Raw genomic sequence first — 25,877 nt, forward strand, 5'->3', positions numbered from 1 at the left:
TCAAGTCCTCCGACAGTTCTTTGGTCTTTTCTCCATGCTCAGCGGTTGAGTCAACTTTAATCCATTTTAACTGGCTGCAAGTGTGATTTAGTATTTGCCACCACCTGTTATGTGCCACAGGTAAGTAACAGGTGCTTTTAATTACACAAATTGGAGAAGCATCACATGATTTTTCAAAGGGCGCCAATACTTTTGTCCGTCCCATTTTTAGGAGTTTTGTGTAAAATGATAATCCCCCATCCCAATTCTCTTTTGTGTTTTTTCATTGCAATCAAAATCAATGAAGATATTACTACCAAATCATTTGTGATTGCAATCATTTTCTGGGAGAAATTGAGCATTATCTGACAGAATTGCAGGGGTGTCAACACTTTTGGCCAGCAGTATATGTCCATTTAAGATGTGAGGACTTTCTGTGAATGCTCATCTTTTAGAGCCATTGACTGCACTAGACATTAAATGAACTGAACATTTGGCATTCAATAGCAGCTAGAGTTAAGAATGGCATGCTAGAATCAGGGGTGAAAGTAGCTAGAATTTCATGCCGGAACTCCCCGATGTGAAGGTCGCCACAGAGCCAGAAATTTTACTTGTTTTCATTTGTTGGGGCGGACAAACCTCCTAAAAGTACTGAAATGCAAAGAAAACTGTTTTGGCACAGTTATTTCTATAACTCATACAAAAACGGATTTTCCTTCAAAATTGTATTTTTCAATGATTTGCAAAATAAATGTTAACAAAAACAGCAATAACCCCAACCTCCATCCTCTAATTTTTATTTTCCCTCATTTCCTCACATACTAAATGCCAAATCTCAATTTTAACTACTTAAGAACATAGTGTGTATATTAAAATTGAAGTTAATGTAAACTTTCGCTGTTTTTAATAATAAAAGTGATATACATTCAGAAAAATAAGTACAAATGACATATTATGCAGATTGAAATGGAATATATTTTGAAGATCGCGCAAACATTGACTTTAAATCATAAGGAAATGGATAAGTAGCCCAACATAAATGAACAAATAGAAGTCCAAATGGCACATTGACAGCTAAGATGTTCTGAACCTCCCAATCAGAGCAAATAAAACTAAATATGATAAGCCTCAACTCTTTTCTTGCTCTTAAAGATTTGATCCATTTTCTGTTGCATTGCCCTTTTTTTGTCGCATCAATGCAACATTTTTTTTTTTTTTACATAGCGTTTTGACAGTTGCTGTCATATTTTTGGAATCAACGCGCTGTGTACCGGAACTGTGTTCCGGCCCTGAATCTTATACAGGAACTGCGTTCCTGACAGTTCTGGCCCACTTTCACCCCTGGCTAGAATATATAAAATTAGACCGAGTGGCGTAACATCTCTATATTGTGTCTACACGTTACTTGGAGGATTACAGAAGCTATTCAGGATTAGCATCAATGTATTAAACTTTTAACTGATTATTTTTAAATGTATGCGTGCGTGTACATGTGCTCCAGTATCAACAAAGCACAAAACACAGTTCCAAATCCCAGTTTTATTGGCTGTTGGATTTCAGGTGAACCAATGGCACGAGAGATGAATCCACAATATCAAACAAATTATACAAAAATAATACAAAAGGAAGTTCCAGTTATACAAAGCAAAAATGTGGATTTTTTTTAACCCATCTAATTTCCTACTGCCCAAAACATAAGCATAAGGCACAGTCATTACCACATATTTGCCATTTCACATCCGTTTGTCTTAGCCTTGGTTACCATGGAGACAGCATCTCTGAGGATAAGTGCACCGTTTGAGATTGTTAACCCTTAAAAGAAAAAAAAAAACGTTCGTCGAGTTTACCACTAGTAGACGTCCAATTCGTTTGAAGTGGGAGGGTGGACGGACGTTCATTCGCTGCCATCCTCCCACTTCAAATGGATTGGACGCCTATCGCTGTCAGTGGCAGCCAGTGAGTTAAAAAGGCAGACGTGACATTGGTCAAAGTTGAAACGGAAAAGAACGCAAGCAGCAGATCTGGTTAATGACAAGGCTCTCGAGTGCTTTGTGAAGGATGAGATGCTTCACTGGGTTTGGTTGCAGGGGGAAAAAAAACAATCTATATTATCAGCACATACATTAGTAGCACCACGGTCCAGTTGTATCAGTTTTGTGCGAGACAACGCGATGGTTGAATCCAGTTTAAATGTCGAGGCTTGGTTTACACTCATGTTGTGCTCATCTGATCCATAAAGCAGCTTTCAAATATTCATTTCTGGGCTTCCTTACTGTAGCCATGATAATGTCTGTGCCTTTAACATATACATCCCTCCAAGCCCAAAATGTTGCTTCCTTTGTTTTTTTATTATTGGCGAGATGGATTCAAGTGTTTTGCTATTTTTCAACTGATCTGGAGACAATAAAGAGGGACATTTATTTCCTACATCCTGTTTGGACCCGAACAATCAGACTCCCCACTGACCAATGGGGAAACAAGTTGAGGACAACACAGGAAGCTAGTTTACAAGTTTTCATATTAAGGAGAAGGCCGTACATCAATGGACAGGCCGGGAAAACACGTGTATCTGGTTTTGATAGAAGTTTCCAGACAAACAAATCTTTCTACTCCAGCCAGTTTAACAAACCCTCAGTTTTGAAAGAAGATCTATTTTTTGGAGGTTTTTGAGTAGAAGAACAGCAAAATACAATAAAGACGAATAGAAAGACCGATCGGTTCCAAGGCAAGGAAGGGATGAGCATTGATTGGGGAGCAGCGAACCAGAGTAGGAGCAAGAGAAAATGTGCACAGCCCCGTGGTAACTATGGCAACAGCGGTGGGCAGCTGGGAAAGGGAGGGATAGAAAGGAAGGACTGGGAGGCAGAGAATCACCTTCCTCTACCATCCTTCCTCTTTTCTGTGCAGTTCACAATATAAAGTCATACAAGACGTCGTATACAAGGACGGGTGGGGGACAAGTAGACATTTGGCAGGGTGGGTGCCGCGTTGCGGCGAGTGTGCCCCACCCGCTCAATACTCCCACTGTGTGGCGGTCTCCAGGTCATCCGCGTTGGCCTTCAGTACGCCGGCGTGGTCGCCGCGGAGATACTTGCCGTCGCCGGCGTGGCGAATAGCAAGCTTGTTGTAGTCGCAGAACTCAAAGAAGAAGTCGACGGGTGTGTCGCTGCTGCTAACCACTGCCTGCTCGTTCCCGATCATCCAGTACTTGCCGGTGGAGTCTGCGCACACAGGAGGCATGCCAAGATGAGGGTCAGGCAAAAAAAAAAAAAAAAAAATTAATTACAAGGAGAAAAAAATACAGTGGTACCTCTACTTACAAACATCTAAACATACAGAATTTTCAGGTTAAAACACTTCAATGGGAAAATATTGCCTCTTGTTACGAAATAAATTTCAGGATACAAAAGGCAAAAATAAAGCATGGCTGGTACTCGCACTCCCAGAGTTTACAGAACGTAACATACTTATATCTGTTCTATTGTATGTACTAGTCCTTCTCAAAAAAATTAGCATATTGTGGTAAAGTTAATTATTTTCTGTAATGTACTGATAAACACTAGATTTTCATATATTTTAGATTCATTACAAACAACTGAAGTAGTTTAAGCCTTTTATTGTTTTAATATTGATGATTTTGCAAAAAAATCAAGAAAAAACAAAAATCCCCATCTCAAAAAGTTAGCATATTTCATCCGACCAATACCAAAAGGATCTTCGATAGCGCCCTTAAGCTCATCCACAGTGTTGGGTTGGTGTCTCTCAACTTCCTCTTCACAATATCCCACAGATTCTCTATGGGGCTCAGGTCAGGAGAGTTGTCAGGCCAATTGAGCACAGTAATGCCATGGTCGGTAAACCATTTAGGTTTTCGCACTGTGAGCAGGTGCCAGGTCGTGCTGAAAAATGAAATCTTCATCTCCATAAAGCTTTTCAGCAGATGGAAGCATGAAGTGCTCCAAAATCTCCTGATAGCTAGCTGTATTGACCCTGCCCTTGATAAAACACAGTAGACCAACACCAGCAGCTGATATGGCACCCCAGACCATCACTGACTGTGGGTACTTGACACTGGATTTCAAGCATTTTGGCATTTCCTTCTCCCCAGTCTTCCTCCAAACTCTGGCACCTTGATTTCCGAATGACATGCAAAATTTCCTTTCATCTGAAAAAAGTACTTTGGACCACTAAGCAACAGTCCAGTGCTGCTTCTCTGCAGCCCAGGTCAGGTGCTTCTGCCGCAGTTTCAGGTTCAAAAGTGGCTTGACCTGGGGAATGCGGCACCTGTAGCCCATTTCCAGCACACGCCTGTGCACGGTGGCTATGGATGTTTCTACTCCAGACTCAGTCCACTGTTTCTGCAGGTCCCCCAAGGTCTGGAATCGGCCCTTCTCCACAATCTTTCTCAGGGTGCGGTCACCTCTTCTGGTTGTGCAGCATTTCCTGCCACACTTTTTCCTTCCCACAGACTTCCCACTGAGGTGCCTTGATACAGCACTCTGGGAACAGCCTTCGCTCAGAAATTTCTTTCTGTGTCTTAGCCTCTTGCTTGAGGGTGTCAATGATTGCCTTCTGGACAGCAGTCCGGTCGGCAGTCTTGCCCATGATTGCGGTTTTGAGTGATGAACCAGGCTGGGAGTTTTTAAAAGCCTCAGGAATCTTTCGCAGGGGTTTGGAGTTAATTCGTTGATTTAGATGATTAGGTTAGTAGCTTCTTTAGAGTACCTTTTCATGATATGCTAAATTTTTGAGATGGGGATATTCGTTTTTTCTTGACTTTTTTTGCCAAAATCACCAATATTAAAACAATAAAAGGCTTGTACTACTTCAGTTGTGTGTAATGAATCTAAAATATATGAAAGTCTAATGTTGTCTAATGAAAGTAATGTTGATCAGTACATTACAAAAAATAATTAACTTTATCACAATACGCAAATCTTTAGAAGAACCAGCATATGTGCCTATCCTAGCGTCCTCTTCATTCGCCCCTCGTGTTCCGACAGCTTTACATGAGTATCGACTTTTTTAAAATCATTTACACACAACTCAGATTTTATGTTTATTGTGCAATAATTTAAGGCTAGGTTCATACCGCAGGTCTTAATGCACAATTCCAATTTTTTGTCATACTTTTTTTTGGCGTGCCCATTCAGACTGCCTTTGTCCATTGAGTCCGTTCAAGTTTCTCGCATGCGCACAAATTTGCAGTCCGAGATGCGCTGAGCAAACTGACCACCAACTGAGCTTCAAAACAAACGACCACACACGCTGGCTCAATGTCATTCAAGGGTGATCATATTTCGATTTCCAAAAAGAGGACACAAATGACATAAATAATTCCTGTTTAGTCTAATATTCAAAGTTTATATGAATTGATAGCATGCACACACTGTCCGTGCACGACACACACGCATACGGACAGTTTGCCCTGACTCTTGGCCGTGTAAGCAATTTTGAAATATTGGTCATTTGGGGCAGAGAGAAAACTGCATTCTCAGGCTTATTCTCAACCCATTTTATTTTCTTTATGAGTTGTCAAGCCCGCCCCTTCCCCAAAAGCCGTGTTCAAGCTATGCGCCAACACTAATGCACAGCTGCACCGCTACCGTAGCGCCCTGTCTCTCTCGCTCTTTGCTGATGTAATTGCTGCATGAATTCTGAATTTTGAGGACATGAGAGTTCAGACCGCACCCGCATTCTGGAAAAATCTGGCCCAGATCGGATTTTAACCACATACTTAAGTGACCTAGATCGGATTTGAGAAAGTCCACTTTTATGCGACTTTTCCCATTCAGACATCAATTTAATTCCTCACTCGAGTCGGAAAAACACGAAAAAAACTGATTTGCACAATAAGATCTGCGGTATGAACCTAGCCTAATTGTAACATGCATTTGTTCCATGTTTTGATGCATTTTTATGCATTAGAAAAGATTTATGTCTGAACTTTGGGGGGGCTTGAAAGGGTTTAGGGCATTTACATGCAAAACGAGTCTCTACTTACAGAATTTTTTTAGGTTACGAAACTACCTCCAGAACCAATTACTTTTGTTAGTAGAGGTACCACTGCATCACTATATTGTGTACACCATCTTCCAATTCATAAAGAGGGAGGGGAGCAAAGTTTCTGCTCCACTGAAACCCAATGTGATATTAGCCAAAATAGTCTGAATTGAAGGTAGAATATGATAAATAAGATTTTATAATATATATATATATATATATATATATATATATATACACAAATATGACCAAAAACAGTAACTTGCTCTATCAAGGGTTAAAGGTCTTCGGTACCAACTTTAGAACAGTCTGTAAATGTTGAATGTGCCTGTTAAAGCCCCCATTTTGCACCTCAAGCAAAAACTATCCATATTTCCACACTAAAGTTGATTAAATTCTACTTTAGCCTCAAGCCTCCCCGCCCCATAAATTACAGCATTTTTGCATAATCCAGCCAACAAAGCAAAAATCATCCGCCTTTGGTGGAGATAATTAGCCACATCAAATCCCTTTTTTTTGTCAATCCACAACAAGCTTGATGAACAAAAGACGTAATCCCTCTCATGCCTGCAAGAGGTCCAACGACAATGCCTCTCTGCCAGCTGCACAGCATGTTACAGTACAGTTCAGTATTCACACATGGGTGTCAACGTGACCCTGACTGACCTTGCAGGCTGTAGGCTCCATCTCTGAACTCCAGCGTGAAGTAATCGTAGGAGGAACGATTGGAGTCCAGGGTTCCGGTCACCTTTCTGCAACCGATGAAGCCGTGCTCACCGCGCAGGACAATGATGGGGCGGTTGATCAGCTTCATGAGAAACTCCTCGGACTCTCCTGAAGGGGTAAATGTTTTTGCTTTATTATTTTTTTTACCACAGTAATACAAGTTACTACTGTACAATACTACGATACCACTACTTCGATATCGATTCTCAGAAAAATACTCTATAATCAATACTATTTTTTAATACTCTATAATCAATACTATTTTTTTTATACTACATAAATAAAAAATGGAAAGTTTGTTTTTTTTCCCCATCAACTCTTTCAGTGTTTCTCCATTGGTGGTCATTATCATTGGTTAAAAAAAAAAAAAAAAAAATCTTGGACAGCCCAAAAAATAACAGTGACAAGTGTCCCAAAATCGATAGGCAGTCACCCGTAAATGCCCTGAAATCAATAGGAAATGCCCCAAAATGTACTGGATGCTAGCCATAGTAACCCATAAGGATCTTAGAATTAACAAGGAAGCGACCCAAAATTAACTCATTGTCTGCCTTTGACAACAATTGACATCCAATTCATTTAAACTACAGGAGGAGGACTGGCTGTGAATGCTTATCTTTCACTACCATTGACGGCACAAGACGTCCAATTCATTTTGACTGGGAAGGGCGAATGATGTTCATGTTCCAGTCAGATTGACGTCTGGTCCCAGCATTGGTAGCAGATTTGTTAACAAAAGAAAATTCAAATATATATCCACCATTACCTATACTGTACTATTAAGAGTATTACAATTCCCAATTTACACCATAGCAACAAATTTCATACCTGAGCAAATATCGTATCCGGATACATTTCACTAGAAATATTCTTGACAACCCTTTAAGTTACTTCCCGGGAGTTATTTGTGGCACAGTTCTGATCTTGGCAACAGAAGCATAAAATCTCCAATGTGGAATGGAGACATGGTTTCTAATAATAGCCAAGATTGCTACAAAATCAAACACTGACACATCAGCATCAAACGCAACAGCTACCGAGCTCATCGATTCAATATTCCAGGCAGTGTATATTTTGGGACTGCAAAATCCTTTTGAAAACACCCGTGTGTTGAAAGGCTTCATCTGACAACCAAGTCATCATCTTGAGTTCAGATTAATGTGAAAATCATGGCCAATATTTGCCAATTTCACAAGGAAAGTAATGCTCTTTCGCCCCTCACATTCAAAATGAATAGGACGTCTATGGTAGCCAATGTTTAAATACCCTCCATTATCATCAAGAGTAATTCACCCCATAACAAATTTCTGGTGACCTGTGCAAAAACAAATACTGTAACTGAGTATCGATACTTTTGCAATCAAATCTCATATCCGGATACAACATTTGAGTTTCGATACTTTTGGCAACTCTATTCACCAGCAGAGTCAATGGTGGCTGCGAGCTGGCCGTTTTTCTTGGCGGCGACATATTTCCCATTGGCGGCCCGCAGAGTCAGCCTCTTCCCACGCCACTCGATGTCAAAGTAGCAATTAGCTGACCTGCAGACAGACAAATTAAAAAGGCGTGAGATATGAGGAAGGTAGGATGGTCACACATTTGGGCGACAAGTGTAAACAAACTCAGCTGTTACAGAACTGCTTGAACTGAAAGGCTGCTAGATTTCAAAGCATCTTGGCACGGAATAATCCATTTTGGTGTAGATTTCACATACCAGACCTGTATTTCATATCCAAGTTGCGGTCTGAGATTTGAAACAAAGTGAGGAAATTAAATGTGGTTTTAAGGTGTCTGAAGAATAGAAGCTCCAGAGTGCAGTAATGGAATGCGGCCAAATGAGGTTCGTCTTATCGCGAGCCGACGCATTTGAGATAAGTGATTGTTTTGTTGACCTCTGGAGTCAAAGTGTTCGAGAACGCCGACCTCCCCTTTTAATTTTGTAACTCAAAACCTTTGAAATAATAAAAAATAAATTGGAGGAGGACTCCTTTCAGTCTAACTGGAACGTTTGAGTGCCAGCATAAAACTGACACTACAGGTAGTGTTTTAGTAAAAATGCGTCCATTCGTAACTTCCACACACACACAAACAGACTTTTCTTGCCAATTAACAACTTTGGCGGCACTATATGGACGTATGCCCACATATGCTTACATTTGAATGAAAACGTTGCTCCATAGCACCAACGGAAAGCACTAATTGCTAGATTTCTCAATTATTCTGAGAGATTATCCTTTGGTCAGTTATTTTTTTTTATTCCCCCTTGACAATTCTCCTGACAATCATTCACATTAAAGCTAGGGGCAGGAACGCCTGGATAACTGATTCGATTTGTGATTTAAGGCTCACGATAACGCGATCTCATGAAATGGAGATGCAACAATTATCGATACGTGGTTTAGGAAATATATGATATTTTACGATATAACTATTAAAGAATTTTTATTTTTTTTGTACTTTACAGTCCGACAAAAACCTACGTACAGCCAATAAGAATATTTCAGTGCAACAGTTGTCTAAATAAATACAACACTATATTATTGCAACATTCATGTATACAAGTCTAACTCATTGGCTGCCATTGACCATGATGGACGATGAACATTCATTCACTGCCATACCTCCCACTGCAAATGGATTGGACGTCGATTACCCTCAATGGCAGCCAATGCGTTAATAGTAAAGATGCACGATAATATCGGTTACCGATAATTATCGGCCGATAATGGCAATTACGACATCACACAGATAATCCTCATTTAAAACTCATAATGCAATCCGAAGATTATATACTTTATTTAGCCACTAAATGTGCGTAACCGATACAGTTTTGTCCAATTCTGCGCCGGTGCCTCAACGCCTCCTCCCTGACGCCCCTGTTGCATCAGTGACGCGTCACATGACATGACTGAAGCAGTAGGATAACATGGTGGCTCTGTCATCACCAGTGTGGGTTTAATTTTCCGTGTGTGAAACATAACGCTCTCGCCATCTGTAAAACATGCGCTGCAGAAGTTCAATGAGGCGGAAAGAAAGTGTCCTTATTCAACACCACTAACCTGATCAGCCATTTAAAGCTGCATCACAAAGATTTGTGGAACGAATATGAAGCTGCCGCTTGCGTGAAGGTTAAAGCTAATAGTGGTGCCTTAAACTAAAAGCTACGGGACTTTTGACTCTCAGACGCTTTTGACAAGCAGAGACGTTTTAACTGAAGTGACCCGAGAGCCAAAGCTCTGGATGAAAAAAATAGTGCAGTTTATAGCCTTCGGTGATCAGCCATTTAGAGTAGTGGAGGACATGGGGTTTCGGCTGCTTTTATAGCATCTGGAGCCCCGATACCGAGCTGCCCCTACTTTTTGGATACGTGTTTTCCTGCCTTATATGATCTCTTGGCTAAGCACGTGTTCACTATTCTTTGTGAAAAACATGCTGATCACATCAGTTTCACCACCGACATTTGGACAAGTGATGTCAGTCAAGTACAGGTAAGCATGTTTAGCATGACGGCCCAGTGGTTAGATGATCATTTCAAGTTTAATCTTATTCTTTGTTAAGAATGGCTTACCTTTAAAGGTTTTTGTGCAAATCAATATTTACTTTGAAAATAGTCATTGCCAAAAGCTTACCATAACACATTGTCAGACATCCTGTCATTGTTAAGATGTTGGAATTTACTACTTGTTCACATTTGATGTATAAATAAATTCTATTATTGTACAGTAGCATTTGCGCTTGTGTACAACTTACAATTTTATATATATCTTAATAGAATTATTGGCTTGACATCTGTTATAAGCTGGAAAGAGGAGGAAATGATTGGTTATCGGGATTGGTTGCAAAAAGCATTTTACATCACTAGTCAACACTTTTTTAGCTGAAAAATTCAGTTGTAACCTAGTGGTTCTTCCTTCATTAAATAGTGACACTTTCATAAAACGATATATCAATTCTTGGTGGAAGCATATCGATAACCCTTTGGGATACAGAGTATCCCGATATACCATCATATCGATATATTGTCACACCCCTTGTTAAACCTGTTAAATCCTTCCAAATATGAATCCTTATTTATGTAGTAACTACAGAGTTGGATCAATTTAATTACAAATGGAGGTTTTAATGTACTACACTTACAGAAATTCGTTACATTTTCTTGCAGTCTTGGCTATACGACTCCTGATTCGGGGTGGTTTTGGTTCACTAATTATTTTTTAAAATGCAATCTTTAGACCAGAATGGTGACAATGTTTTTTTTTTTTTTTAATGGAACCCCAGGAGACGGTACCCAGACACACAGGATTAGGGTCAAAGGTTGACAGCAAGCACTTGGTGAGACATGAAAGAAAATCACTTTGCACAAGTTGAGGCTGCACACAAATGCATTCAGTTCCCGTCACCATGCCAAAGCCTTGACCCCTGCACCCACAAATGACCCCAAACACCACAAACACACAAATGCACGCAGCAACACAGGGCCCCCAAGTATATCTTATAACCAGCTAGAACTACTGTTGTGACGAGACAAAAATTTAACTCGATATTGATACTCAATACATTTTTTGTACTACATAAATTTTAATTTCATTTTCAACTCAGTGTTTATCCATTTGTAAGTCATTATTGTTGCACCCTCCCCCTAAAACAAAAAAAATGATGTGACCCCAAAAAGTGCAGGAAGTTAGCTGGGAATGCACCATGAGAATGACCCAGAAATGCCCCAAAATGTACTGAAAGTGACCTATGAGTTCCTTGAAATTACCAAGGAAGTGACCCAAAATTAAATAATTGCCTGTCATTGACAATGACATCCATTTCATTTAAACTGGGAAGATTGGCTGTGAACGCTCATCTTGCATTGTGATTACAGCGGTAAACGTCCAATTCATTTTGACTGGGAGGGGCGAATGAACAAATGGGTTAGGGTCTATCACGGCCATGTAACTAGTTGACATCTAATCCATTTGAAGTGAATGAATGTTTATTCGCTGCCAGCCCTCCCACTTCAAATAGATTGGACGTTGAGCACAGTCAATGACAGCCATTATCCTCCATTACCCATGACAACAAATTCATAGTGAAATGTGGTCACGCGAAAGCAGCTAAATATCGATACATTTGTAATCAAATATCACATCCGCATACAACATTTCAGTACTTCGATACTTTGGACAACCCTACTACAAACAAACTAGTGATGGACTATCCATCTCTCAAATATCCTCCCCAAGCCCTGAGAGCTGGGACACATTAAAAGAGGTGTGATTGGTACGTCACACATACTTGGTGGAGGCTGTGCACTGCAGGCCTCCGTTGGCAGTGAGTGTCCAGTATTTCCCAGCGGCGGTGCGGAACGCGCACTTCCTGTTTTCGCGGCAGATCTCCACTTGGAAGACTTCTTGGTCTCCTTCCTCATCTTGATTGGCTGACAGGTCCATACCTGGGGGCACACATAGATATGGTTAAGGGGAGACGATCCAGATACATACATGCAAATCATCTGGCGGGGTCAGACATCGCAAATGAGCAACAGACCGCTTGGATTAGCAAAGGATTTTAACCGCATGCACACACAGAGCTTTTGACCTCATTAACATCACATCAGTCCTAAATGAGCTACAGAGAAGTAAACAATGTCAGTCTAGCAGATATCATACACAACTGTACACACATACAAGTCTATGCACAGTTCATAGAGCACAATACATGCTATTGTGTATTATGAGGTCATAGTTGACTGTTAGCCAGAGGCCCTGATAGAGATAGAAACATGGAATGTTGTGGCCTATTGAGTAAATGTGTACAGATAGAAATGGGTATTTGAGTAAGCTAATGTAATCATGTGCTCTTTTTAAATATGCATGACTCCCTCTTGGATGCTCTGGGCTCATTTTTCCATCTTTCTTGTTTTTTTAAGAGGCCCACCAGTCGCTATATTAAAATGGAACATTCCGCTAGCTTCAAGTGAAAGTGTAAAAAAAGCTGAACAACAATGACAGTGTTGTATTGGTGACCTTTAACTGTTGATGGCCAGAAACTACCCACTCCGTTTTCCTTTAAAACCAAACATACCACTTTTTCCTGATTTTTCACTGTTATGAAGCTAGTAGGGTTATTAAAAGTGGGATTTTTTTTTTTTTTTTTTTTGCATTATCACAGGTCACCAAAAATTTGTTGTCCTGTGCTAAATTCGATTTTGCACTACTCTTGTTAGTAATGGAGAATATTTTTGCAATTTCCTTGTTAACTCGTTGGCTGCCATTGATTGGCGCTACACATCCAATTCATTTAAACTGGGAGGACTGGCTGCAATTGTTCATTTACCGCCTTCCAGTCAAAATAGAATACAGATCCTCCAACATTATTGTACCAAATAGACATGTGCTGATTACCGGTTTCAAGGTATACCGTGGTATGAAAACATCAAGGTTTCAAAACCGTAAACATTTTCTGTCATACCGTCTCTAAGGTATTAGCCATTTTTTATGTCCCAAAAATGCATGGAGAAATTCCTCACTTGCAGCTTTAAGGTTCAACAATCCACCACAGGTTGTTGCTCAGTGTCAATGAGTCAGCTGTGCTACACGATGGCTGGAGGAGGTGAAACTCCTGAACTTTCCCCCCCCATTGAAGAAAACAAAATTGCTGGTATGGGAATACTTCGGCTACAGAAAAGTTAGACGGCCCCAGCTTAGAGGAGGAAGGCCAACTGACATGTAAAACATGTTTGCAGATGGTGGCTGCTGAGGAGGCGATACCTTCAATATGATTTCGCATTTATGGATAATTAAAAGTACTAAACACTGTGATAAACGTTTCCCACCATCTACGAGAGTTGGCTCGAGCGTGTTTTGTGTGTCTAGCGGTGATAAAACTTGTTTTTTTTTTCTCTCTGGCAACTGTCTGTGTTGAGAAAGCGTGTATAATGTAAACATGATCCGAGTCATACATACAGTACGTGCTGTTAATGGAAAATAATTCAATTATTTTTGTTGTGATGGTAATAAGGAGCTCTGGCTTGAGGCTCATGTAAAGGACTGCATTTATTTTAATTTTATTTTGAATTTTAAAAAATATATATTTTTTTAAACTTAAAATTATACTTATGTTCCAATTTGCCAATATGTTTTGAAAATTAAAAATCCTGTTAAATGGGATTTTTTTTTTTATTTTTAACCCAGATATCGCAAAGCAACACATTTTAGAGATGTAATTGCAATACCGTGATATTTTGGCTTAAGGTTATCATACCGTAAGAATATCCTACAGGCACATGCCTAAAACCAAACACTAAAACATCTAATATATCAGAAGACCCAAGATTTTTTCTACCCAGTATTCACATGTTTATTCAGCCCAGTTGCTCTACAATTCATTGGGAACAATTATTTGTTCCTGCACAAAAAGAGGCCAGAAAAGTTTGCAGAAACTGTCGGATGAACCCATTGACAGAAAATAACGTAATTATCTGCAGATTCTAGTGGTGCACCAAAATAAAAAATCTAACCCAACCAAAAAAGGCAAATGTAACCAAAAATCCAGATGGGCTTCTGCCTCCCCTGAGTACAAGTTATGTAATCCGTTTAAAAGCCAAGAATTACTGCTTACATTTTGTTTTTTGAAAGGGGGAGGAAGAGAAGAACGCATGTCAACCTAATTTCTTGTTTGTTGGGCACTCAAAAAAAAAAAAAAAAAAAAATCCCAAAACTTGAGCCCTCTGCAGACATACTGTTTCCGCTGATATACAGGCATACACACATGCACGTCCACCCAAACACACACTCGTAGGCGATTGAGAGGAAAAACATAAGATCTTAATAGAAACCACATGCTCAGAATATTGGAACTAGCATGGTTTGAGGAGGAGGAGAAAAAGAAGAAGAATAAATCAAATTCCACCTTTAATCTTTGAACAGTTCTTATCCTCACAGTTTCCTGTTCAGCCCAGCACTCCTTTAGCACAGTAGCAAAGGATATCTTGTATAGTAGCACGTCTGGATCGAGTGTTTAATCCTTTTGAAACTGCAAAGCACAAGATTTGTGACTTGTGTACAATTTGTGAAGCCTTGAGTCAGAAAGCTGAGGTACTGCAGTTTTGCCCTTGATGGAGCTTAGTTTGATGAGTAGGCCAGGCAAGGCGAGTAGATCAAGGCGAATCGTTGACCGTGATTTAAAAGCAACTGCAAGACATTGCATTGCAGCAGTTTTGCAGCCAAGGCTTTTTAGCTTGAAATAATTAGTATTCACCTTCTCCATATTAGTCTCAGCAAGATCAATTACCCCTCAGTTGATCTGAGTACTAGTTGGACATGTGACAATGAATTGTCAAACGATACTGCAATATCTCCAAACTGCACCAACAATTCCTAGTTAATTGATCTTTGTACAATGACCTAAACCGCAGATGGAATTGTGTATGCCAAAAATTAAAAGAAAAATAAAGGCTCACTCTACAGTTGTGCTATAAGATATGGAAAAAAAATATCACCTTATGGCCCACTTAATATCTCGAAACATATGCCACGATAGAATTATGACAGCTTTTTTCACACTCACTTCATTTTTGACATTTACATTCAACTGACCAGAAATGTTAAATGCATCAAGTAGTGCTGCAATCCAAAACTATCCTGTGTAAACAGAAGCATACTGTTTATATATTAGACTCAATTGAATCAATATCTAATTATCTACTGATGCGTGTGACTAGTGGAACAAATTGTGTTGTCTGTTGATTTTGTATTACCATTTCCAATCATCTTGCATGCATCGCTAATGTGGTTGGCAGGGGGAGCAAATTAGCTGAGAGTGGATATAAGGACATTTTGAGGTCTATCGGTGGTACTATATTGGCATACGGAATCCCAAAATATAGCAAGCGCAAATTGAGTGCTATGTGCTGGCCAAAATGTGCATTGCAGGAACGGGCATACTGTATTTTTGGGGTTAATATGTTTAAAGTTTTATATCGTTTTGGCGAAATATAACATCGTATCTTACAGCACAAATTTGTAGCTATCTGGAGTCTTATAAAAGACTAACAGGCCTGAAACAAGATTTATTAAAACTATAGAATCACACTATAGTCCAAGCTAGTTAAAGCAAGAGTCACACTGAAGACTGACATCTTTCGTTGTCCACGCATCAAAGTAACCAACTTCAATGTTTTCCACCTAAATTTGTCCTGAGAAAAATGCTTTGCTTTAAAACTAACCTCTTACTGACACATTCAACCACACCTCGAGTCTCCATCCCTCGCAAATACATAATAAGACTCTGCTTTTCTACAACATGTTTTTTTAGTACAGTGAACTGTGACCTAAAACTGAAGCGGAACCATGTTTGGGTGTGGGGACATTGTCTCTTTAAACACACATTGAAATGAGCCTTGAAGAGAGCTTATATCACAAAAAAAAAATACCGAGCACATGCAATAGACAAAACATTACAGTGACGCCTGTAGAGACAAAGCCATGAACCAGAGAGGCCATGGCAGTCCACGTGTATGTGTGTAATCCATATAAGTTGACACCGATCAGTATTTTTTAAATGCATGTTCCCAGGGAAGTTGGACCAGATTTGCACACCACAAAAAAAAAAGTGCCCACACATGCTAAATCCTTCCAAACCACAAACTAATTTTTGCAAGAGCTGAACTCATTAGCTGCCATTGACGGCATTAGATGTCCAATCCATTTTAACTGGAAGGGTTGACAACAATTATTTGATCGGTGCCTGCTCTCCCAGTTAAAATAAATTGGACATTTAGCACCGTCAAAGGCTGTGAAACATGAGGAATTAAAGTAAGCCAGCACCAGCGGTCTTTAGTGAACCTACACAGTTTTATCCAGTTCAATTGCTGGTGTGTGTGTGTATCTGCTATTGTTCAGCAGGCCTGACTAAGGAGGCGGACAGCTGGGGGCACAAATGGGGAGCCACCAGATTGTCATCCTTTGTTCTAATTCAGATGCACGGTCAATCTAGCCAGCCATGCCTTAAAACGCCTAATCAAGCTGCGGGAAATGCACACGCACCACCTAGATACTCACACCCTTCCTGTATTAAATGGTAAGGTCACAGTGAAATTGATTTTTAACTCATGCTGAGTGTGAAGGGCATTTCAGCAGAGATACACCCACACAGGAAGCCAAACCTATAATGAAGTAGATATCACAGAGCTTCTTCTCTTGCTGTCCACACACACCGATGGCCTCAACCAATGCTGTGCGAGATGGAAAAACTATCAAGAGATGGGCCATTTTATATAATAATACCGATATGCCACGATATAATACATTTTCAAATTATTTGGTGAAAAATTATACAATTATTACAAACTTTCCCCACTCACATTATTTTGGAATTGGACTAAAACCGACCTGCCACAATTGTTAACTGTATTGCTGCAACCAGAAACTAGTGTAAACACAGGCAGCACAGTGACAAATATTTTTGCCCAAGAGCTAGCTAATACTTGTGACTAGTGGTTTTGACTGTATATTTAGATAGCATAATACCATTAATAATTACAAAATATATATATATAATATATAATATAATAATTACAAAAACTGTGTTGTCACTGTTCTGTGTGGATTATAAGTGTTGCTATTTTAAATTGTTTTGCATACATTACTCACATACAGTTGGCAGGGTGAGCCACTTCGTTAACTATTGAGTGGCTATAGGGACACCTACTATAGGATACGGAATCTCAAAATGTAGCAAGTCAGCGCAAATTGTGCGCCATCTGCTGGCCAAAATTTGCACTTTAGTGACAGGTCTATTCATAGCAATAATGACGACTGACATGTAAAATGTCGATAGACTTTCGTTTAATATCGTCATATGGAGCAGCACTAGCCTCAAAACACATTAACTGGATGGTCTTTTACTCATAAGCTTGCCATTGCGGTAGACGTCCAGCCCATTTGAAAGAGCGCAACATATCAGTTTACACATTCTGCATCAGCAAGTGAACACAACCAAATGATAACAGCAATCACATGCCCTCTTTTCCACTTCATGTGTGTGCGTGCAGGACATTGTGTGTGTCATGTTTCGTTTCCTGCCAGCCATAGGAGGTGAAGGCCAGAAAACTGATGTCAGACACATTTGGCAAAAACAGACTAACAGTAAAGAAAACCTCACATGATTCAAAACATGGATTAGTGAGCAACAGACGAAGTAGAACGCAACATAATGAAACACAACTGGAACTTGCAGCCAAAATAAAAACACATCAAATTATGAATTATGGCAGTGTTACAATCGTGATGGATGTTGGATGCAGTCAAGACCGGAAGGACTGACCTTCTGGACAATATTACTTCAGGACACAAAGTTTTCCTCACAAAGAAACAAGCCACATTTGACCCCTCATAAAACAGATGGTAGTAAGAATATACAGTGGTACCTCTACATACAAAAATAATTCGTCCCCGGACCATGTTTTTAAGTTGAAATGGTCATATGTCGAGCAGGATTTCCCCATAAGAATATATTATAATTCCATTAATTTGTTACACAGCCCGAAAACCTACACTAAAACCTTAATAAATACTGCTGGTACCATTACAAATGGCAATTACACATAGCAAAACAAAAATAAAAATTTGAACAATAAAAATGATAGTATTTCCTGTCATTATGTAACGAATCTGGTTCTAATGTGGCAGATGTGTTTTGCGTGCTGTACCTGAACTGTGTGGCTGACGTGACTGAGATAGGTGCGGTAGAGATTTTACTTTCTCTCTTAATGTTCTGTTGTTGACGTCAACTGCAGCGGACTGTAGGCGTGTTGTGTTGAACAAGTTCTGAAATAAATTAAAAACCTGACAAAGCTGGTGATTTCTTTGGCGATGTTATACAATAATAACTGTCACCTTAACTTATAAAGACTAGCGAACGGAGGTCGGAGGAGGAGCGTCAAGATCGCAGACATTCTACGGCCGTATTGTCGAGCCAGTTCACGGACACGCACACCACATTCATATTCTTCTATCATTTCCATTTCAATGATAAGCATCACCGTTTTCATTTTTTCACCACTTGCAGTAACCTTCTTGGAATACATGTTGATTTCTCAAGAAAATCTGCCGTGCGTCCGTGTTGCGGGAAAACAAAACTACAGCGCTGTCATAAATTGTCGTATTTCGAGTATGTCGTCGGATGTAGAAACAAATGGTGAGTCAAATTTTACATTGAATGTCGAAAAGATCCTATGTCGAAGCGATTGTATGTCGAGGTACCACTGTAGCTCCAAGCGAATCTTAATGTATTGTCCAGACAAATTTGAGTAACCAATTATATTCCATTTCTTTTTAGAAACTATGTAATTTAGTGACTCAAAAGTCACTCAGAGTGCAATAGTGTTGTCAAAAGATTAGTTCTGTTGTAAGAGCAAGTTTTTTTCCGGCTCCACTTCTTGGCCAAAGCAAAGCTTTTTCTTAGCCCTCATGACTATGAAAAAGCAATTCATGCCTTTATAAGCTTAGTGCTGGACTACAGCAATGCATTTTATGTTGGTCTTCTGAAGTCCTCCATTTCTTGTCTGCAACTTGTCCAGAATGCTGCTACTCGATTTTTAACTGGTACATCCAGATGTGAACATATAGACCCTGTGCTATCATCACTCCGCTGGCTTCCAGTTCATTTTAGAATTGATTTTAAACTTTCACGTTTTTTAATTCTGTTAACGGCCAGACTAGTCACTACTTGTCAGAGAGTTTAACCTTCCGCCACTTTGGCAGAGTTCTTCGTTCTTCCGGCCAGCTTCTTCTGCAAATTCCAAGGTTGAGACTTAAACAGTGGGTTGATCGATTTTTTGCGGTTGCTGCCCCCAGGTTGTGGAATAGTCTGCTCCCTGAAATCTGCACCATCACTAATCTAGGCCTTTTAAAACACGGTTTAAGACCTACTTTTTCAGACTAGCTTTTTCTCCTGACTAGGGTAGCCTTTTTTTTTTTTTTTTTGGGGGGGGGGTGTAATTGGATTTTATCTTTTGTTATAAAGACAACGTGACGCATTGTTTTTTGCCCCCCCCCCCTCATTTTATTGAGTAGTTCTTTCCTGCCCTTTATTCTTCATGTATTATATTTTCCTTTGTTGTAAAGCAGTTTGAGGACCTCTCAGGTTTTTCTAAAGAGCTATATAAATAAATAAATGAGTATTCGTATATGATATTTAATTGCAAAAGTTTCAATACTTGGTTATTTGTTTTTGCGGTACCATTTTGGGGAATTTCGGGGTCACTTTCTGACTTTTTGACTCATTTCCTGTTGATTTTATGGGATTTCCTGGTCACTTTTTGTTCATTTGTTACTCTCTGTTGATTTTCGGGTCACTTCCTTTAACATTTTGGGTCATTTTGGCCTGTTAATTTTAGGGCAATTCGAGTATTTTTTTCCACTAGAAATAATACACGTTAGTGGAAACACCCTTTTTCTGTTTTTCCCATTTATGTAGTTTCGACAATGATATTGAGCGTTTTCTTGTGTAATGAATTGATATCGAATTTTAGTATCGTAACGACATCAAGGGTACAAACACCAATGTAAAACCAGATACAAAGACAAGGCAGTGGTCAAACAATGGTAGCAGCCAGGAAATGGTCTTAATCGCTCTCTGCCTTCAATCATACCACTTAAAAAGGCCATTGAGTTGAAGGCTAACAGGGTCGAAATGTAGCGCCCCAGTCAGTAAATTGTCTCTGGGAATTTGGGACCATCTCCTTGGCAAGGATGAAAGACATTGAATGATCTAAATATCTAGAAGGTACTTTCATAGCAATTAGGAGGGATACAAGCACTCATTAGAAGAAACGGATGGACTGCTGTTACATTCATACACCCAATCCAGACTTGGACCGGTACAGAGTTGGGTTGGCTTATCTCCACAGAGGCTAGGTAAGCTTCTTCACAGCATTGGATTATGTAAAGTAATATGTTGTTCGGTTTGCTCTGTTAAGAGGATATTCTAAAGCAGTGGTTCCCAAACTAAGGTCACTGAACACTTGTTGGTCCTGCTGGTTAACAAGCTGAATTGTGCTTCTCATTCATATGCAGTTGTCCTGCCAAAGCCTACCCAAACAGTGTCACAAGTCCAAGAAAAGTCCTCTTTCAAATGGTCACTGTCTCGTTCCAAGACTAAGCTAGAGAATTGAAGCAATGAGTCATGAAATCGGTTCAGCGTTTTGGAATAACCCGGTATGTGTTGGTTGAACATTTCAGTGTTTGAATACTGTGTACAATGTTAACTGCAACATGTCGCCTACCATACACAGGAATTCATTTTGACAATCTCAAAAAATAATGGAAACTGGCATTAAAATACCAATGAACTAGATTACAGTGAGTACGATTCATTATAGTATATCTTGTCTAAGTATGTTAAGTTGACAACAAATAGAAGTTTTGTATCAGTAAGAGTGTCAAAAGTATCGATACAAAAATGTTGTATCCAGATATTAATACTCTTATTTGTTGTTGCTTTACCACAGGTCACCAGACATTTGTAAATTGTAATGGGGTAAATTTGATTTTGCAGTACTCTTGATAGCAGTGGAGGATATTTTTGCATTTTCATTGTGAACTTTGCAGCCACTGACACTAGACGTCCAATCTATTTGAACTAGGAGGTTTGGCAGCTAATTTGTTCATTCGCTTTCAGCCCTCCCAGTTCAAATGGATTTGATGTCTATTAGTAATAACCTCGTTTAAGAGTTTTAAATATACGTACTTTTTAAGAACCACAATATTAGAGGCTTATGATCGTCAATGGCACAGAAAGAGTTCATTAAGAAAAGCAACTTTTTAAAATGTCGTATAGAAAATTGTATATATATATTTTTTTCCCCCCGAGTATCGATCTAAAGTTGAAAATTTTAGTGTCGTGACCACAGCAGATACCAGTAATCAGCATTGGGACTGACATCATAACGCTAGCTTCCGCTAATGCAAGCCAGGTCACTTGAACCGCCATGTTGGCTCCGGTCTGCCACAGAGGGAATGTAGGAGCAGCTGCAAGTCCAAAAACATCTGGAACCCATTTAATTCCGATCGGAGTTTTAATGTGCGTCACAATGATTAAGCCAAGTGGCATCGAGAACACGGTCTTCCTCTCGGAATCGTCATTAAAAGACAAGATCATACGACATGCACAAGTGAAACGTTAACAGCCATTCTCTAGCTTCTGGCATAAGTGGTCTTGCTACAAAGAGCGCCGCCATGTAATTCCCACAAAGCAGTTTTTGGCCTCCATTTTGTGAAAATGGGACACAAAGTGCTGATGGAGCAAAAAGTGGATAAATGATCCATTGATAAGTAAACACAGCAGGGAGAGGACACACGGGCTCAGCGTGTCACGGAGAGATAGCGGCCAAAAGAAAAGGATCTCTTCGGAAAAGAGGAATACAAACCACAAGGGAGCACAGAATCCTCAGCAGTGCATTCATCTGACCACGGACTCAAAATAGATCTAGGAGTTTTTACAGCTCTATTAAGTCAGCGCTAATTATTTTCCAGTTGATTTAAGTTTCACATGCTTGATTCAAATCAGTGTCTAAATTGTTTTCCACAAAATATAAAAGAATGCTCATTACCACTGTTGGACTGTTCATCATAGGCTGTCTTGGTATGAGGGTTGTCAGAAGTATTGATTCTCAAATGTTGTACACGATATCTGAAAATGTATCGATGCTCAGTTATTTGTTTTTGCACTACAAATGGTCACCAAGAATCTGTCTTCATGAGGTGAATTTGATTTTGCACTACTCTCGATAGCAAGGGAGGGCATTTTTGCATTTTTCTTGTTAACTCATTGGCTTCAATTGACGGCACTAGATGTCCAATTCATTTTACCTGCGAGCGATCAGAGTATAAATGAATTGGACATCTGGCGTTGTCAATGGTACTTAAAGATGAGCATTCACAGTCAACCCTTTCAGTGTAAAGGAATCGCATATATCGTTGTCAATGGCTTAGGTCAGTTACTTGTTAATTTTAGGGTACTTACGGGTTACTTCGTGTTTATTTTGGGTTACTTCCGGTACATTTGGAGCATTTCCCGGTCACTGTCTTTTCCTTGGTTATTTCCATTTGATTTTGAGGCATTTGCTAGTGACTTCCTGTTTATTTCGGGTCACTTTCTATTAAGTTTTTAGTCACTTCTGGTCACTTCCTGTAGATTTTGGGTTACTTCCTATTAATTTGAGCAAGTTTTTTTTTGTTTGTTTTTTTAATAGGGGCAGGGGGTATAAAAAATAATGACCACTAATGGAGAACAACCAAATTAACATTAATTTGTGGGTTTTTTATTTATGTAGTATCGAAAATGGTGTATTTTTTTGAGTATCGATAGAGTTGAAAGATTTGTATGACAACAGTATTTGGTGCTGATATTGGCCTTTTACGCACCGCAGAGAAGTTTTATGGCATGAAGAGGGTGGGGGAGCTGCACCACGCGCAAAATAATGCAAGAGGTGTGATGGAGCAGGAAAAAAAGGAAGGAGACCAGCTTTTGACTACCGAATGGTGTATGTGGAGTGTGCTCATCTTTCCCGGGGTGGCTAACATTGTGTCAGATAAGCGCCTTCAAGGACCTATGAAATGTTTAAAGATGATGATACTGGTGACTTTCATATATCAAAGGCAGTATTGTCAAAATATTCATTGTTTGAAGCAACAATTTGAATTTGAAAGACAATAATGGCATATGAATCCATGTATGTAAAGATAAAAAGGTGGCTAGCTCTAAAGGTAAGCAGAAAAACAAAAACTAGGCAGAATTAAATGTACATCAGTCCAAAAATGAGTCAGGTACATACAGTATTTGTAAAGGATTAATACTGTGGCTTAAATGTTCCAACTCAAACGCTGATTGTGCTACTGGGACTTTGTAGTTTACATCTGAATGATGGCACATGTGCACATAGACAAGCAGGTTTAAAGGCAGCCATTGTTGGAATCTTTCCACTGCAGTCGTTCTCAAGAATTGGAGAACTACACACTCCTAATCCAAAAAATGGGCACTTGCCATAGCTTTGATTTTAAGATTTTTTTTTTCTTTTATAATAAGCAAAACTGCTATTTATTGCCATATATATTATCCATATTTATACCTAGTCATTTGTAATGTGTTAAATGTGACTGTATACTGTCCGACTAATAGTTTATCTGATTGGTTACCATTGACGACGGCAGACATCAAATCCATTTTGACTGCTTTATTCGTCCAGTCGATTGGACGTTTGGCACAGTCAATGGCACTGAAACATGAGCATTCACAGTAAATCCTCCAAGTTTAAATGAATTGGATGGCTACCCTTGTTAAAGGCAGGGGCAATGTGTTAATAGTATTCTCCTATTTTTAAAATGTTAAAACTTAGTTTCTTTTTTTTTCATTTTTGGATTAAAAAGGGAAAAAACTAAATATTTAATTATAATTGTTTTTAAAATACATTATGTTTTTGAATAATAATTCCCATTTTATTAATGCCATTTCTTATTGAGCAACTAGTATTGTTATTGGTGGCCATAATCACTGTATTTGTTCATTTTCATTGTTTTTAAATAACATTTTTTTACCAAATCCTCCCAATTTACAATGAATTGGACCTCTATTGTTGTCAAATGGCAGGTATGTAGTCCATGTCTCAGTTTCAGTTAGCAATAGAAATAATATATTAATGTAATACCTAATGCTCTTCAAATATTAGAGTAGTGCAAAACTGCGAACCCATCGGTTTTCCCTCGTTTAAATTAGACTTTAGTTTTCTGTAGTTTCCCCCTCTTTGCATTGATCGTTTCTATATCAATACAGGAGCATGTGACAATTTGGATCAGTGGATGAATGAATGATATTGTCCATCCATGTTGTACGAGTGTATTGGGAAGTGTATGGCAATTGACAAATATGTGTACCCGTGTGATGGCATGTGAATGGCAAAGATGGTCAAACCATTGTGTGCTCGTGTACATTGGGGGAGGGGAAGTCAAACATGCCATCGCATCACAGACGCGCAAACACAAGAAGAACACACCTTGACGGGTGGAGACGTTCCTCTCGTTGGCCGCGGTGAGGACCACCTGCGGATGGCTCTGCTCCAGCTGGAAGAGCTCGTCTTTGCCCACGCGCGCACTCTTGCCGGACTTCATGGTGCCGGAAGGCCCGGACGGCGCCAGGTACTTGCCGCCGCAGTCCCTGAAGGCCACCTTGCCGGAGCGAAACTCCAGCGTGTAGCCGGTGCTCTTGTCCGTGGTGGCCACCAGCGCGCCGTCGTTCCGCAGAAAGCGGTTGTCTGAGGTCTGCAGGTGGTAGCGCTGCTCTCGGAACACCAGCGTGATGGTGGAATCCACGCCCCACGGGACGTCCCTGTCGATGGCAATCTCGTCCACCTTGGAGCTCAGGTGCGCATAGCGTTTACGCGTCAGGCTGAAGATGTTCACCTGCGGGTGCATGGCGATGTGCACGCTCCATTTTTCCGCCACGGACGCGGTTTGGGCGAAGCAAATGATGCGGTCCTCGGTTCCGCCCAGGTAGCGGCCGAAGGGTTCGGACTGCAGTGACCAGCGGCCGTCGTCGTGCGCCGTGATGACGAAGCGGCACTCGGGGCCCGGTATCTCGCTGTCGCCGGTCACGTTGCCGTCCTTGTCGGTGGCAATGTATCGGCCCAGATGTGATTTGAGGAGGAACACGTTGCCGCTGGAGTCGTCGCCGCTCTGTTCCAGGGTCCAAATCTGCTTCTTCTTCATGCTCGAGGCCGAGGCATTGATTTTGAAGCCGAACGTCTCGGCGGTGAGGTATTTGTTGCCGCAGTTGATGAGACCGAACTGGATCTGCAGCATGTCGCTGCTTCCGTTGGTGGCGCCGTTAGTTGTCATGGTGGTGTCTTCGGACCGCTTCTGACTGAGAGGGAATTTAATGGGGGGTGCCTGCCTGCTAAAGGGTGGGATGCTCTGTTCTGCTATGGTGCCTCGCGTGCTTCTCTTTGTTTGAGGAGTGTGTCCGTGAACGCGCGCCCCCGGTCCTCTGCCTGCCTCATCAGCGCAAGCCCGCCGCCACAGCTGCAGCCTATATAAGCATCCCTGACGTCATCAGAAGACCGCGCCCCCTGTGGTACTTGGACAACTGCAGTTTGCCAAAGATTTTCAGTTAACCTTCATGCAGCA

General features: G+C 40.2%; 1 protein-coding gene across 1 annotated transcript; it reads right to left on the reverse strand.

Moving 5' to 3' along the window:
- Positions 1–1,503: 1,503 nt before the first annotated feature.
- Positions 1,504–25,767, reverse strand: fscn1a (fascin actin-bundling protein 1a). The gene is made up of 5 exons (XM_057817657.1): positions 24,749–25,767; positions 11,992–12,148; positions 8,128–8,249; positions 6,649–6,816; positions 1,504–3,200 (listed from the first exon to the last, which is right to left on the reverse strand). Exons 1-5 carry the CDS (start codon positions 25,587–25,589, stop codon positions 2,992–2,994), a joined length of 1,497 nt encoding a protein of 498 aa, XP_057673640.1. The 5' UTR covers positions 25,590–25,767; the 3' UTR covers positions 1,504–2,991.
- Positions 25,768–25,877: the final 110 nt, after the last annotated feature.

The sequence above is a fragment of the Corythoichthys intestinalis genome, chromosome 16 (assembly GCF_030265065.1).
Source record: "Corythoichthys intestinalis isolate RoL2023-P3 chromosome 16, ASM3026506v1, whole genome shotgun sequence".
NCBI classification, from domain to species: Eukaryota; Metazoa; Chordata; class Actinopteri; order Syngnathiformes; family Syngnathidae; genus Corythoichthys; species Corythoichthys intestinalis.

Excerpts from the sequence above, each read along its gene's own strand:
- fscn1a (XM_057817657.1), bottom strand. The coding sequence starts at position 25,589 with ATGACAACTAACGGCGCCACCAACGGAAGCAGCGACATGCTGCAGATC. Across the intron at positions 6,817-8,127 it reads AGCCACCATTGACTCTGCTG|GAGAGTCCGAGGAGTTTCTC; the intron begins GTGAATAGAGTT and ends TTACCCCTTCAG. Across the intron at positions 3,201-6,648 it reads TGGAGCCTACAGCCTGCAAG|ACTCCACCGGCAAGTACTGG; the intron begins GTCAGTCAGGGT and ends CTGTGTGCGCAG.